This window comes from Furipterus horrens, unplaced genomic scaffold (assembly GCF_987537825.1).
Source record: "Furipterus horrens unplaced genomic scaffold, mFurHor1.1.pri manual_scaffold_1, whole genome shotgun sequence".
Taxonomy (NCBI): domain Eukaryota; kingdom Metazoa; phylum Chordata; class Mammalia; order Chiroptera; family Furipteridae; genus Furipterus; species Furipterus horrens.
The window spans coordinates 218,047,339-218,062,856 of NW_028327171.1; the positions used below are offsets into that span (position 1 = coordinate 218,047,339).

The window sequence follows — 15,518 nt, forward strand, 5'->3', positions numbered from 1 at the left end:
ACCCGAGACCCCAGACGGTTAGCAGCAGAGGCCCCGTAGGGGGCGGACCCTGGGCCTGGGCAAGGAGCCCCGGGTCGGGACGCAGGAGGCCCGTGCCAGGGGCCCGTCCACAGGTGGGCGCACCTTGAAGCAGGCTGGACCCACCCAGGGAGAGGAGATGGCGGGGCCACAGAGCCAGAGCCGGCGGCGGGTGGGAGGAGGCAGCACTGCCCCCGAGATTGGTGAGGTGCAGAGGTGCATGCTGGGCAGGAAAGCCTTTCTGAGGGAGCCGAGTGGGTGCCCCAATTTTGCTTAAGCTTTGGAGAGGGAGCCGGCAGCTACCAGAAGGATGAAAGGAAACCAAAGCCGGGTCCTTCTTAAGGCCTGGGGCCTGCACAGCTGCTGAGCGGGAGAAGCCAATTCTTGCCAAACAAAAAGATCAAGACGTTTGCAAAAGAAGCCCTTTGCAGGCCGCCCGCAGGCAGGGCCGGCCGCTCCTGGGCGACTTTGCTGTGGTTTGGTCATTTCGTGACATCTCGGGTCCACAGGGGGAAGTGTTGGAAGGACCCAGCTCTTTCCGGCTGAGACTGCAAGAACCCACACCCATTCCTCCCGGCCTCCTTGCTCCCTGGGCCCTGTCTCCACGCCTACCTGAACCCTGGCGACTCCTGGCCCAGCAGGCCAGAGGGCCTGGCCCTAGCGGCTGGGGCTTTCTGAGGGGCGACAGCTCCCTCTCGGGTTCCGCAGACGGAAGCCCAGGCCCAGGGCATCCCGGAGGGACAGAGCCATGTGCTTTTTCCCAGCATGTCACTCATGGAGCCCTAACTGGAATAAACCAGGGCGTGCGCCCGTGGCAACCTGCTTCCTTCCGAGAGGGTCACCCCTGCCACTCGGGGCCGCCGCAGTCCACAGCTTTCGGTAATGCTGCTCAGGGTCAAGACCTCCAAAAGCTCCCATCAGCCTGGCCAAGGTAGCAACCTCAACCCCCAGAATCGGCTGCTATTAGGACCATCTTACACCTTTCATATGGAAACCTGTAAATTCAGCTGTTTCGTGAGCTTGTTTCCTTCCACCACAGGAGGTCTCCAGACCTTCCCGTTACCGGTCCGGCTCCCCGCCCTCCACGAGGTACCAAACATGAGCGCAGCTGTCTGCCCCAAGCGCTCACCAGCCCCCTCTCCACCCTGGAAACAATAACGGCTCCTCTCTGCAAAGGGCACTTCCCGCGAGGGCGCGGGGCCACGTGGGTGTCTCTAGCCGGCGCGGCCTGGACAATCAGAAGGCCACGCCATCCTCACTTTACAGAGCCCGGCTCAGAGGGAGGCCGGTCCTAGAGGGTGAGGAAGCTGCCTGAGCTGGGGTGTCTGACCTCCAGGACCCCGGGACCTTGGGGGTGGCCTGCCCCAAGCCTTTGCACCCCCTGCAGGGGCCCTGCACAAGAACCCTTGGTGGGGCTCCGGCAGCCACCTCCCAGGTCCTAGCCTCCCTGCTGCGCAGTCCCCCCTGCAGGGAGCCGGTGGCCACGCGCCCCTCAGCCCCGCAGCCTGGGGGTCATGCCCTGGCGGCGGTCAGGTGGTCCCGCAGCAGTGCTCCTGCGCGAAAGAGCTGGCTCCTTCCCAGCATGCCGTCCTCGACCTCACCAACCTGCCTACTAAACTGAACAGGGGCGGCCGGTCGTAAAACGGGTCCCGGCCGTCACACAGGCCGTGCTCGGGAAAGACGTCGTCCTCCAGGTCCTCCTCCTCCTCCTCCTCCTCCTCCTCCCCTAGGCTCTGCTCCTCGGCAGGCTCGGTGGCGTCCGAGTCGAGGCTCGAGGAGGTGGGGGAGGGGGTGAGAGCAGCCATGCGCGCGCTCATGCACGTGTAGAGAAGAGGGGAGCTGCTGCAGCCAGAGGCGACCGAACTGAGGTTAGTAGGACAAGACAGAGACAAGTTAACACCAGCCGCGCAGGGCGCACGGGCCGGGGCTCCCGACTCCACCCGAGCCGAGCGCGCAGGCCACCGAGACGCCGCTGGAAGTGCGCCCTGCCCCAGGTCAACAGGCAACCGCCTGTGTGGTCGACAGGAGGTTCCGGAAGGTTCCGGAGGCACTGACGGTGTGATCCTGGCCCGGTGCGGCTGAGGGTGTGTGAGGACCGCGTGCACTTGGCCGCAGACCCCAGACCGGACCAGGGAAAGGAGGCAGAGGACTGAGGCCTGGGGTGGCAGGGCCCCAGGTCCCCACTCACACCCCACAGCCACCAGGTGACCCAGAAAGTCTGACTAAGCCTCCCACACTCACACATGTGGACACATGTGGCCTGGTGGCGACACCGCACAATGGGTGCAGGGGCAATGACGAGACGCCTCCACGGCCCCTCAAATAACGGGGCCCACTGGTCATACCAGAAGGACAAGGGCAGAGGAGTGGGGACGGGGACAGACATCTCACTGGCTCCTCCTCATGCGGGCGAGAGCCCAGGCGGGGGTTCCGCCTTGAGAGGTGGTTGGTTCCTGCCCACACATCTCTCTCTCTCTCTCTCTGTTTCCTCCCAGGGAGGGTGGGGGTGCCCACCTGCCCACCAGCCGGAACCAGGGGAACCGGTCGTAGAAGGGGTCCCCGCCTGTCACCACGTTGTCACAGTCCTCGATGACGCTGGAGGGCACCTCGGCCGCCCGGTCGTACATCTCCCGCATGAGGTCCAGGCGCTGCCTGCAGGGAGCGGAGGTTAGTCGGCCGGCAGAACAGTCACACCGCACCCTGCTCCTGGGACCGCAGGCTCGGCTCCGGCCACAGGGTCCCACTCAGGGTCATCTGAGGCTTGAGTTGGTTTCCTGACAGACCCTTCATGGTCCCCCAAATCGGTCAACTGTGAGCACAGGACTTCCAGTGAAACATACGAGGTCACCACTAACTCCTCCCGACTCCAGCCAAGTGACAGCAAGGTGGTTCAAGCAGGCAGGGGGCCAGGAACCAGTGACAGGGTGGGGACACGGAGCGGGAGGCGGAGAACTGGGGAGACCCCCCCCCACGGAACGGCATGGGGAGCTCAGGACGCTCCAGGAACGAAGGGCAACTTGGTGACAGGATATGGGAAACAATATTTAAAAACTCTTACCCCAGGAAGACCTGCAAGGTGAGGGAGGAAGGAAATGGGATCATCTCCCTCCAGGGCTCAGGGGTAACATGAATGACGGAAGGTGGACATTTGTCCAAGTCAGACCACAGCCCCCAGGAGTTTGTATGAACGTGTGTGCTACCGATGTGTGTGCGTGAGTGTGGGTGTGACTGGGGAGGATCGGGGTGTGTGTGGGTGTGTGGGTGTGTGTGTGACTGGGGAGGATTGGTGTGTGTCGGTGTGTGTGGGTGTGCATGAGTGTGAGCATGACTGGGGAGGACCAGAGCGTGTGTGTGCGTGAGAGTGTGTGATGAGTCATATAAGAAAGGAAGGTGCAGGAGAGTCTGTGGGTGTGAGTGTGTAAATGTAAGTGTGAGTGAGTGTGCTATGTGTCTGTATTAATTATGTCTCTCATTCTATTTTATGATGTTTTGACATTTTGGGGACTTGCTGGTGGGGATGACGCCCCTCCTGGGGCTAGCCAACTTGCAGACAGAAAACACCCTGGGGGTGAGTTTCACACACATGCCCTGCCCTCCATCACCCCAGGCCGGGCAGGTACCAGGCAAGCGGGGGCAGCCCTGTGCCCCAAGCCCACCAATGATCCTGCCTCGTCTGTCCTCGCTGTTCACCTCACCCACCTCGCCCGTGAAAACCTCAGCGGGGGCTGCGGCCAAGGCCTCTCCCTCGCCCCCATCTCCCCGCTGCTGCTCTGTGCTCCCCTCTGGCCCTGTGTGCTGGCCTCCTCTCATTTCTGGGGACAATGTTAAGCTTTTCTTCAGTGACACTGACCTGTCGTGTCTCCCTCGGTCACCTTTATAAATTCAGGGCTGGGCACAAGTCTCAGTGAGCGTGTGAGGACCAAGGAGGTGGGCCTGTGGCAGCCCCCCCCCCCAGGCCCTGCGTGCCCCCCCTGCGCCCCTCCCTGCAGCTCCCACCAGCCCCCTCCACAAACGCAACCTAAAGTAAACGCGCCCGCTGCCCTGGTGGAGGGAGAAGAGGCTCGGGGATGGGCCGTTTCACTTTTTGTTTGACTTTAAAAGAGATGAAACTGGAGAAAAAGCTGCCTGGAGACACGTGCACGGGGAGGCCGGCGCCCACCTCCCCTTTGGCGGTTTCTGCGCCAGCACCACCTCAGCTGCCACCTGCCCCACCTGAGCTTTTCCAGCGTCCAGTAGTGGGTGGCCCCGTTCTTCTGGTCCTGCACCTCCACGGCCACGATGGTGCGGGGGAAGGGGCGCGTCTCTCGGTCCTTAGCAGCCTCTGGGGGCAGCAGGTCCGGGGGCAGTGGGGAGTAGAGTGTGTCCGTGAGGAGGACAAACTGGAACTGGACCTGGGACAGGCACCAGATGATCACCTGTCAGCCCCTTGGTGGGTGGGAGCCAGGACCCCAGAGGGCTTCCTTCCCCCCTCCCGCAATCGCAGCTGCACATGGGGACCTTCCAGCTGCCACCTGTTCACCTGCCCCCTGTGAGGGCGGGGGCGTCGCCTGGGTCCGTTTCCTGACTCCCCCCGTCCCCAGGAGCAGAGGGGCCCAGCAGAGCGGGGGCAGCCCTGAGAGCGGCCCACCTTCTTCTTGAGCTCCACACTGATGGCGTTGGCCTCCTTGAGGAAGATGGCGTTGCCCCAGAGCAGGTCCCGCAGCGACGTGAACTGGTACCACTTCCACTTCCGGAAGGCCCACAGTGCCAGCTCGCACTCCCGCTCCGTCCACTGGACTGTGGGGACAGGGCTCACAGTCATCGGGGCAGGGCCACGCCAGCTGGGGGCTGTGTCCGGGTCCCCAGTCTCAGACCAGCTGTTCCGGGCGCTCAGAAAGAAGGAAACCGGCAGAAAGACCTGCCATGGAGCCGTGGGACGTGAAAGGCTCCATGGGCTCTAGAGGCCGGTGCGTGAGCATCCCGAGAGGCGGACTGAGCTCAGGGAGGCCCAGGGCAGGCAGCAGCAACGTGACAGGCACCACGGTGCCCCGTGGAGACAGCAGTCGGGGCGGGGACTGCCCCCCACACCATCGCCCAGCTCCTGCACCCTCTGTCCCCCAGGAAGGGCCGGTCCACATTCCCAGGCTCAACCCCTCCCCCGAGCGACCCCTCCCACGCAGAGCCCCGCCCTTTGTGTAGATGAGTCCAGATAAGGGCGGATCGAGGCCACATCAGCACAAAAATGCTGCTGACCTGCTGCCCGGGAACCTGTGGCCACTGCGGGCCCACAGCAGCGTGAGGTCCGCCGGTGGGGCACCCAAGCAAATGACTAGAAAGAGAATCCCCAGGTGGGAGCAGAATGACCTTGTTCTGGGGAGCACCAGCCTCTGTGGGCAGGACAAGGGGGAGTGGGCACAGGACACTGCCCTGTCCTCCCTGTGGTCCAGGCTGCTGCCTCCAGAAGTGCACGCATGTGCACACGCATGTGCAAGCATGCAGGGGGGGCGCTTTCCTGCTGCAGCACGGCCTCCCCAGATCCTGCCCCCCAGGGAGCAGCCTGGGGGCGGCAGCACTTTCTGGGAGGCCCCTCCGTAGCCTGGGGCCCAGGTCCCACCCAGCACGAGGCGGGCAGCCCTCACCTTCGTCCTCCAGCTCCTCCTCCTCCTCGTTGGCCTCCGGGAAGTACCTGGAGTCCATCTGCTTCTGCAGGGCCTCCAGTTTGCTCTCGTAGTCCTGGCACGGAAGCGGGGATGGGGCTCCACCTGGGCCCCGCGCTGCGGGCCCCGCCGCCCTGTGCACCAGGACGCCGCCCGCCACCGCGAGCGCTCGGGCAGCCGAGAGTCGGGCTGTTTGCAAAGCAGGGACCCGGCCACCTCCCCGGGCGTGGGGTGGGGCCTGCAGGGCACCGGGTCGGGGTCGGGGTCGGGGGGCTGGGGGCGGGGGCGGGCGGTCTGGGGACCTGGGGGGCGCGCCCTCACCAGCCTTTGCTGCTCCAGCAGGTAGGTGGCCTCCTCTCGCTCCCTGCGGTACTGGTCCTCCAGCTCCTGGAGCCTGCGGGGGCGGGGGTGCGTGACTGGCTGGAGGGGGTGCGGGGCGGGTGGGGGCGGGGCCCGGGCCCGGGGCGGGGCGTGGCCGCGAGGGGAGGGCCGGGCGGCACCTCTGCTCCATCTCCTGCTTCATGTCAATGCCCTGCTTCTCCAGCAGCTCCCGCTGCGCGAAGGCCCAGTCCACCGGCTCCGAGGGCGTCTCCGCGCAGGGCGTTCGCTCGCGCTCCTGCCGCGCCTGCTCGGGGTGGTTGAACCGGAACACGTGGCTCTTTCCCATGATGATGCGGTTTCCTGGGGGACGGAGGCCAAGCTGGACTAGGGGGCCTGCCACCTCGGGGGGCCTCAGGGATGACGGGGAGGAAAGGGAGAGGGGAGCAGACGCTTCCTTGGACTGGGCTCCCCGCATCGCCCACCCCAGGGGCCACCCTGGCCCTCGGCCCCACGGCCCTCCTCCCCTCGCCCCCCAGGGCGTGAACGCCTCCCCGAATCCTCCCCCTTGTCCCCCACTTTGCAGCCACGGATGCTTGCACACTCCGGGGGTCTCTCCCCTGTCTCCACCCTTCCCGTGGCCCGCGGGTGCTACTCTCAGCCCAGGGCCCGGAGCCCTTCTAAACGCCTGCAGCCCTGGGAACGGCAGACGCCACCGGCAGACGGTGGGACAGGGCCTCCCGCCGCTGTACCTGACCGGAGGATGCTGGGCTCTGTGACCTTCTTGCCGTTCACATAGGTGTCTGCACCCTCACAGGGCTCCAGCGTCACCACGGCTGCAGGACAGACGGGGACTGTCATCGTGGGTGCCACAACCTTCGTCTACTTGTGGGGTGCAGGTACCTGGCCACCACCTCGCTCCTCACCAGCAGCAGAGCCTGACAGTTGGGGGCACCTGTTCTGGGCCTCAGAGAAGCCGGGGGGGTGGTGGCACTGACCAGCACAAGGGGGGTGCCCAAGATGGGGGTGCCATCAGGGAGCAGGAGGCTGTGTTGGCTGACCGCCTGCCTGTCAGCGTCTCCGGGTGGGCACAGATGGAAAACAGGGGCACCATGTCCCTGGGGCCCCTCTGGGGAGGGCAGGCTTTGGGGGCAGAGAATCCTAGGAGAGCCAGCATCCCCAATATTGCTTAAGGCCACCACCCTGAGGTGTCCCAGTCATAGAGCGGGCTTTGGCCCCTGGTCTGCAGCCCCGAGGCTGGCCAGACACCTGCCCTGCACTGGGGGTTGGGGGCACTGTAACAATACTCTGACCACAGGTGCTCCTGAGACATCACCCCTGAGACGGGCCACAGGTACTGGGCAGTGGACAGGCAGCGTGAGGCATGGGTGGCCCCACAGCCAGCAGGAAAGTGTGGCCCAAAATTAATTCTCCAGCCTCCACCGTCTTGTTCCTTGTGACTCTCTGCCCTCCCACCCAGGAACACCCCCAAATGCCTTGGCATGGGAGAGAGAGCCCACAGCCCCAGCCCAGCCGCTGAAGCCCCTCTCTGATGGAGGGGCTCCCAGGATTGAAGGGCGCTGGGAGGGGAGCAGCCGGCCTGGGCTGATGCAGCAGGACCCGCTCAGGCCAGACGCTCAGCAGCACCACATGGTGGTGACGGGGAGCAGTACCTTCACTGCCCCCTCTGGAGTTGCTCCGGAAGACACAGTGCTCCTCCTTGATGAAGTGCCCACTCAGGACGATGTCCTGCCGCCGCTCCCCGTCCTCCCGGCCCACTCTGCAGGGGGCAGGCAGGGGCAAGGTCAGGGAGGACCAGACCAGGGCGCCCAGGAGGCCCCCCGCCAGCTCCCTCCCTGCATCCGCTGCAGCCCCCAGGGACGCCCAGCTGCGCTCTTATGGGAAACACCCAAGATGTACAGGAGTGGGGGTGCAGAGGGTGCCCCCAAGTGTGAGAGCCACGCAGCCCAGAGGAGCTGGAAGCAGCACGCTCCAGAAGCAGGGATGGATCCTCGCCCCGTTGCCACCCCGCCTGTGAGTCCACCCCCCGCCCCACCTGGTGAGCCCGTCCTTGATGTAGTAGAGGAGGCACTCAGACATCAGCGGGTCCTCATTCAAGTTGACGAGATGCGGCGTCTGGGGAGAGAGGATGGTCACTGTCTTGCAGGGAGCAGGAGCCCGGAACTGGCCGGCCTGCACCCGTGGGTCTGGCCCCGTGGGGACACAGTGTCCTCCCGGGCAGGCAGGGGGGGACAGGATACAGGAAGGAAAAAGCTCCCTGAGGAAGAGTCTTCGACGGGGACCCCAGAGCCTTGTTGGGGGGGGGGGGGGTCAGCCAGGGAGCAGGCTGGGTGGGGGCTCAGCCTCGGCACTCCAGGGGAGCTGGGTGTTGGGAGGTGCCGGGGGCGAAGCTCCCCGCACAGGGTCCGGCGCCTGGAGCTATGGTGGGATGTGCCGGGTGCAGACGGGGTCCCTGCACTGGCCCTGCGCCCCGCCCCACGAGGTCCTGGGCACCCAGGAGCAAGGGCTCCAGTGGGCCCTCCACCCAAGCCATGGCTCCTAGGGGCTCTAAGGGTCTGGTGATTTGGGGGGTGGGGGGGGTCTGGGTCCTAGAATCACCAGACTTTTCCCCAAACGCTCCATCTGAGCTACTGAGGGGGGGTCGCTCTGCTCTGTCTGGGGGGTCCCAGCTGACAGGCACCCCCCACCTTGAGACCCTGCCTAGGACCGGGTCTGATGAGCATGCCCGGCCTGGGCAGCAGAAGAGGGGTCCCTGCTGAGCCCTGACTGGATGAGCTCCACGGAGCAGCTGAATCCCAGCCTGGTGTGCACCACCCCTGGGTCAGGCGGCACTGGTTCCGGGCCGGGTCCAGCCCCACGTGTCTCAGGCCTCCAGCCTAAGTGTGGCTCCCAGTGGGACCTTGGCCTTGAGGAGACCCTCAGTTCCTTCCTCAGGCAGCTAAGGAGCCCTGGCCCCACCCCGAGGCCACAGGGATGCCACCAGGAGCAGGCGGGGTTGGGTCTCCCGCACAGGGAGGGACTGTCTGTGGTGAATGTGCCCCCCCCGTGCCTGGCCCCCACTGCTGCACCCCTTCTCCTCCCAGAGTAGCTGAGACCCCTTGAAGGGCAGCAGGTGGCCCAGCCATGGTCAAACCAGGGCAGCCCCTTACCTTTTTGGGAGAGAACACACCCAGGGTGCCGCCGTCCTCCCTCATGGCCACACCCATCTCGGCCAGCAGGGCTTCCCTGGGGGGACAGAGTGGGGAACAGCTCAAGCCCCAAGAGGCCATAGGACCTGCCTGACCCCTAACTGGACTGACTGGGACCCAGCAGAGCTCCGGCCACACAGTCCGTGGCAGTGCCTGGGTAGTGACCCACTTGGTCAGTGAGTTAAGGGGTCTCCTTGGAGGCACTGGTCACCTGGGAAGGGATCACGCAGTGACAGAAGGTAGGGTCCCTGGGAGGGAGGGGATGGGTCTGCGGGGCCCAGGGCTGGCCTCCTGTCCCCCGACCCACCTCTCCATACGGATGGCCTCCGTCCTCCGCAGCTTCTCCTCCCAGGTCTCGTTGAGCTCAGCGATGATCTTCTCCGTCTCCTGCGGGTGACACAGTGCGGAGAGGTCGGGGCCGGCACGGGGCAGGCGAGCTGGCCTGCAGGTGCCACGCTCCCAGTGCCCCGTCCACCCCGCAGCGCAATATGCAAAGGATCTGGGCTGAGCGGTTAGTGTGCCCTCGAAATTCCCTGTGGATGCACCCAGAGGACAGAGCAAACGGTAAAGCAGCCCAGGAGGGAGACGCTGCGGCCGGCTTGGACACACAGGCGCCCATCAACGCCTCCTGTCTGCTTCCAGCCCCATGTTGGGCAGGGGGGGGGGGCTGCACCCCAGGAGGCCCTCTGCTCCAGGGCCCCCACACCAGCCTGGAGTCCAACCTCTGCTCCTCTGAACCCTAGTCCTTCAGTCTCTAAGGTCTGGGCTAACCCCGCAGCCCAGGAAAACAGGATGTAAAACCGACAACCAGCCTGGCCATCACTGGGGGTCAGGGAGTGACTGTGAGCACAAGGGGGCCAGAGGGCAAAGGGCCACGCGCTCAGAACACTCGGGATGGGGCGCAGAGCCTGCAGGGGCCCCGTGGTGCTGGGCGCAGAACAGGGAACTCCGGGGGGGCACTGGGGGCACCACCTGCAGGACTCACTGCGCCTCCAACCAGCCCCACTTCCTGCCCTTAGCCAGAGGGCTTGGTCCAGGCCCAGAGCCGGGGCCCACGGAGGCGAGGCCCCCGCCCGCTGCTCCAAGCTCAGCCCGTTTCCCAGGGCCCCGTCCAGCCCTGCCCCCTCACCTTCAGCCTTTCGATGGCCTCCTCGCTGCCCGGGGCAAACAGGAGGCGCTCGTGCAGGCTGGACACGGAGGCCGCGCGGCTGGACAGGGCCGAGAGCGAGGACGAGGGGCTCATGCCCACCAGGGCGTTGGTCACTGTGGAGAGATTGTCAGGGGCTCGACTCAGCTCCGCCCAGTCCCAGTGACGGTTACTGTTGTCAAGGTCGGGCAGGTCTACGGGAGGAAGGGCGGGGGGCAGACAGATGGGAGGGAGAGAAGAGAGACTCGAGTTGGGAGGCTGCCGGAGGCGGGCGAAGAGCAGGCAGGAAGCAGGAACCACTGGTGGGTGCAGCCGCCAGGCGCCGGCAGCGCATGCAAGGCCACCTGCCCCCGCGCGACGGGCCCCAGCCCTGGGAGCACGGCACCACCGTGGCCGCAGCGCCCCTCGCGCCCCTCGCTCCAAGGCCTCTGCGCTCCCTGCGCCCCCAGGCCAAGCCCTCCACAGAGCGACTGGCCCTCCCGGTACCTCGTGCCCTGTCACCCTGCCCGCTACTCCTCACTGTCACTGCCCAGGTGCACGTGCAACCCGGGCCCATCCTCTCTGCTGTGGGCGCCCACCCTGTGCCCACCCCATGCCTGGCCCCCAAGGCATCTTGCAGACTCAGGCTTTACTGCCCACCCCAAGGAGCCCCTGCAGGAGAGGGGAGCTGTGGGGCCCTTCAGGAAGCCCTGACTCCTCCACCCCGAGAGGCTGCTCTGCGCTTGGGGCTTCCCGGCACTGGGAACCCAGGGAGCCCCCAGCCGCCCGAGGGCCCCCGAAGGCCTGGCCGGGGGTGGGGGCAGTGACACCCTCCTGGCAGAAGCAGCCGCAGAGCAGAGCAAACGGGACAGCGGGGGGGCACCAGGAGGCCTTGGGGGGCACTGAGTGGTGCCCCTCACCCTGGGGAGCCTAGCCCACGGCCAGCAGGGGTCACAGGCTGGGAGGCCATGGCAGCATCGGACTCCAGCATCCCCAGGGGAGGGGGCCTTGGGGTGTGTGGGGCCAGAGGGAGGCCAGAGCCAGGGACAGGTGTGGCCCTCCGGCACTGACACCAGGGGCCTCCCAGGCTTCTGGGGGCACGTGGTGGTCAGCGCGCCTGAGCCCAGCCACTTCCAGCCTGAGGAGGCCTTGGCTGTCCCTCGCCCCCCTGGTGCCTCCGTTTTCCATTTAGACAGGAGGGCGCCTGTGCATGAGGGGGTGGGCTCGCCCCGCCCTGCCGACCCTGGGCCGCGCCCTCCCGCTGGCGGCCCCACCCCGAGGGCAGCGGGCAAAGCGGGGGCACACAGAGGGCAGCGAGGGGATACACACATTTGGGTCCTCCGGGCACAGTGTTGGCTGAGGGGGGTGGGGTGTGGGGAGGGAGGAGAGACAGAGAAACAGAAGAACAGTTTGCCTCTGGACGGTCTGGGGCTCGCCCGTCGCAGGCCGGGCGTCAGGCAGGTGGCCGTGGTCTCCACTGGGACGCAGGGACCCCAGCACCTGTGGTGAGCCAGCATGGCTTCCGGGGGACCATCTCCGGCCTGCTGGGACCAGCACCAAACCCAAACCACGCAGCCCACTCACCCAGGGAGGCCCCACCCGCTCAGCCCGGGCCTGGCCCCAGGAGAAAAGCCAGGCTGGCCCAGGAGGTCCCCAGGGACCCTCAGCCCGGCTACCCTGCCCCAGAGAGGCGGGCACAGACACTCACTGTCGGTGATGTCCCCGAGACCCTGGGCGTACAGCAGGTCCCGCAGCCGGGTCACCTCGTCCTTCAGCTCGCGGATCAGCTTGTTGTTGGGGTCCTCGTTGATGACAGCGTTGCAGCGGATCTGCTTCGCCCGGTCGGCATACCTGGGCAGCAGACAAGCTGTGGGCTGCGCTCGCCGGCAGGCCCGCGGGGCCACCCACCGGGGCCCCTGGCCAGAGACCTACGGGGCGGCCACCCTGCCCCAGCTCGCCCACTTGGGGAAACCTAGGTCCCGGGAGGGGAAAGGCGGGGTGGCATCTTCTCCTCGAGGAGAGGCCTTGGCACCTGGACCGCGGTGCCAGAGTGGACGGAGCCATGAAGGATGTGAGAACATCCCCATGAACGTGTGTCCGAGCCCACGCTGCAAACAGCAAATGCACATGTAGATACAGAAGGGAGACCTACGTCCTCTTTCTCTCTCCTGCTGGTGGTGCTCAGTCAAAAGGGGCCAGACATGCTGTCCAGGCTGCTAGGCAGCCTCCTGTAAGGCGGGGGCCCACGCTCCCTTGTAAGGACACCCACCAACACCCAAAGAGACCTTTAAAGACACACCTTCACCCCTCTGCTACTTAATGACCCCCAGTGGCTCCCACAGTTGAAAGGGGGTGCAAGCTGTTCAGCCCACAAGCCCAGCTCTCCCAGTCTTGTGCCACGGAGACCCTGGCCGTTCACAGCCCCAGAGGGCGCCTCAAAGGGTGATGGGAATGAAACGGGCCCCAGGAAGACCCAGGCACCCCCGATAGCCACTGGAGCCTCAAGGAGTCACAGGTGAAATGGACTCCCCGGGAGGCACTGCTCCCACCAAGACCAGCAGGGGCCCAGCCCCCTCCCTTGAGAACGCACCTCAGCGTGCTCAGGGTCTCGTCGTAGTTGATGTCTGCAGGGCTCAGGGCGGCCACCATCGCTGTCCTCGAGTTCCCGCCTGTGGGCAGAACGGCCGTGCGGGAGGAGGTCAGCCCCTGCCATGGTGCCACGTTCTCCCCGCTCCGTCCCCTCCTATATTTACAGCTGGGGCGGCTGAGGCCCAGAGAGGTAAACTGAGTCATGGGCCAACCGGGTGAACACAGAGGATGCAGCCTCAGCCACGCAGCCAGGAAAGGCCGGGACCCCCAGCTGTCTGGGTTCACCAGGCCAGCCCGAGGCTCCGTTCACCTCCGTGGGCATCGGCTTCCCCGGCTGTAAACACAGCTAGTGAGGACCCTGAGGTTATATTGGGGGGGCAGCATTCAGTCTTCATCTCCCCATCTACCTCTCATTGGTTCAGAACTCAGGTAGAGAGAAGAGGTGATTTATGGCAGCCCCCCAAAACCCAGCAAGCAAGCAGGGCTCCCCATATCCATGGAGTCTGGGTCCCTATTACAACAGATGGGGACACCGAGGCCAAGAGAGAAGTGGGTACTTGGTCCTGGTTCCTGACACTTGTTGTCATTAACCTCTTTGTGGCCACTGTCCCAGGCCCTCTGGAAAACCCCCCAAGTCCCCCTCAGTCTTGGCCCAGGAAGGGAGTAGGCCTCCAGTGTGGGGGGCCCCTTCCAGGCAGGAAGATGGGGGAGCGGCCCAGGGCGGGGCAGGATGAACCCGCAGGTGCTCACCCAAGTTTTCCCGGAGGAGCCAGGTCAGCACAGAGTCTCTGTACGGAATGAAATCTGTCTTCTTTTTCTTCTTATTCTGGGGGGGAGGGACCCCGAAGGTCAGCCCTGAGCGCATGAAGCCGGAGGGGCAGGCACAGGGCCCGCAGGGCGGCCCCCAAAGCCACGGAGGCCACAGGGCCGGGCGGGGCCAGCTCTCAAGGCTTCTCCCCACCTGGACGCTGGGCACCCGCCCCAGGGCTGGGATCAGGGGCCATGAGCACCTCCCTCTGGGTCCTCCCTTGTCCCCGCCGTGTGTCTGGGTCCCAGAGCCCGGGCCCAGGCGTGCCGACGCCGCTGGCCAGGGCACCTCACGCTGTCCCCGCCGTGTCTCACGCCGTCACACACGCAGCTGCTCACCACTCCCCAGTCGCAATACAGACCATGCACAGCTCCTCGTGTGCCTTCCCCGAGGGTTCCTCAGGGCCCCCCAAACGCCCCCCACGTGGCCCCTCGCAGCCCCTCGCCCGTTGCGCCCAGCCTCCCAGTCCCACTCCCTCCCACGGGCCCCACAGCTGCTCCCACAGCCCCCCCACTGCGTTCTTCGGGTGTCCACACAGCTTCCTCCACAAGTCCCCGCACTCGCCCCGCGCCACGTCACACACTCCCGCGCACAGTCCCACGCACGCCTCCCACGGGTTGTATGCGCGGCTCCTCACAAACGTCCGCGCGGCTCCCGCACAGCTAGCCCCCCCACCCCGGCTTGCAGGGGGTCCCTCCCACGCTCTCCCGCCCCCGGCAGAGCCCCGCCCCTCCGACGCGGCCCCCCACGGGCTTCCTGAGCGCAGAGGGGCAGCACGCGCCTGCTGGGCCATCTCCCCCACGTGCCCCAGGGCTCGGCCTCCCGCCGTGCAGCTCCCCGGGCGGCTGACCAAGGGCTCCCTCGCTCGTCAGTCCCTGTCCCAGCCTGTTCCTTTCCTTCACGAGTCACCCCAGCGTGTGCTCATCCGCGTTTTTACTTTTGTTTCATGTCTGCTGTCTCCCCCCGGCCCTGTGCCGCGGCCCCTGGGGGCCCCGCTGGGTCTGGGGTGTTCGCTGGTGACGCACTTGGGGCTGGGTTCCCCGGCCGCCCCGCCCGAGGGGGCTGCAGTCCCTCCCCCGCAGGGACCGGCCCGCACGCCAGGACAGAAGCAGGCCACTCACCTTGTTGGGCCCGGAGTCCTGGAAAAGAGAAGACAAAAGCCACTGAGGACCTAGAGGGAACCCGGGGCCTCAGGGCGAGCGAGGAGCAGGGGCGGGCGGGCTCCGGGGCGCAGGAGCAGGAAAGGCGAGCCAGGGCCAGGCCTCGTCCCTGGCCACCCGGAGCTGGTCCCGAGTGTCGGGCCAAACAACAGTGCAGCCCCTTGCGTGGCCGTCACCCACCCGTGCTGCCCACCACCGATTTCAGAGGCAGGCGGGCTCTCCTGAGACTTGTCCGTCCCCGGCTGGAGGCCTGACGTCTCGGTGAGTGCGCAGCCCTGCCCCCACCCCCCACCCCGGGGCCTGTCAAACCCCGTCCCTCACCTCCCAGGGCCTTGGGGTCCCTCCTAGAAGGTGGCCCAGGTTGGGCTGACCACAGCCTTGCCCCCGCAGAAGGAAGCCAGCTAGCAAGCCCACAATAGCATGTGGGGACCCTCCAAAGGGCCCTGTGAGGAGTAAGGCTCACCCCCATTTTATGGGGGGGGATGAGACTCCAGGAAGTGACAGGGACGCTGCTCCATCTGTAATCTGGTGACAGGAGGCTCCCTCCTGAAGCCCAGGCACCTCACCAGAGACAGGGCCCGGAGCAGATGGGACAGGCTCCCCGCACCCCCACGGGAGGCAGGACGGGGCACCTCCATGCTTTAACCATCGGTC

General features: G+C 66.1%; 1 protein-coding gene across 1 annotated transcript in view; it reads right to left on the bottom strand.

Moving 5' to 3' along the window:
* KIF1A (kinesin family member 1A) overlaps positions 1–15,518 on the bottom strand; it is a 63,378-nt gene that overhangs the window by 22,957 nt on the left and 24,903 nt on the right. Inside the window, exons 10-27 of the mRNA XM_090285342.1 lie at positions 14,826–14,843; positions 13,647–13,722; positions 12,898–12,976; positions 12,016–12,158; positions 11,637–11,663; positions 10,311–10,522; positions 9,489–9,568; positions 9,143–9,218; positions 8,029–8,108; positions 7,646–7,752; positions 6,725–6,808; positions 6,155–6,335; positions 5,976–6,048; positions 5,637–5,730; positions 4,646–4,794; positions 4,231–4,409; positions 2,533–2,670; positions 1,624–1,881 (exon numbers count right to left, since the gene is read on the bottom strand). Coding sequence (XP_090141468.1) covers positions 1,624–1,881; positions 2,533–2,670; positions 4,231–4,409; positions 4,646–4,794; positions 5,637–5,730; positions 5,976–6,048; positions 6,155–6,335; positions 6,725–6,808; positions 7,646–7,752; positions 8,029–8,108; positions 9,143–9,218; positions 9,489–9,568; positions 10,311–10,522; positions 11,637–11,663; positions 12,016–12,158; positions 12,898–12,976; positions 13,647–13,722; positions 14,826–14,843 — 2,054 coding nt within the window. The remainder of the gene's footprint in view (positions 1–1,623; positions 1,882–2,532; positions 2,671–4,230; positions 4,410–4,645; positions 4,795–5,636; positions 5,731–5,975; positions 6,049–6,154; positions 6,336–6,724; positions 6,809–7,645; positions 7,753–8,028; positions 8,109–9,142; positions 9,219–9,488; positions 9,569–10,310; positions 10,523–11,636; positions 11,664–12,015; positions 12,159–12,897; positions 12,977–13,646; positions 13,723–14,825; positions 14,844–15,518) is intronic.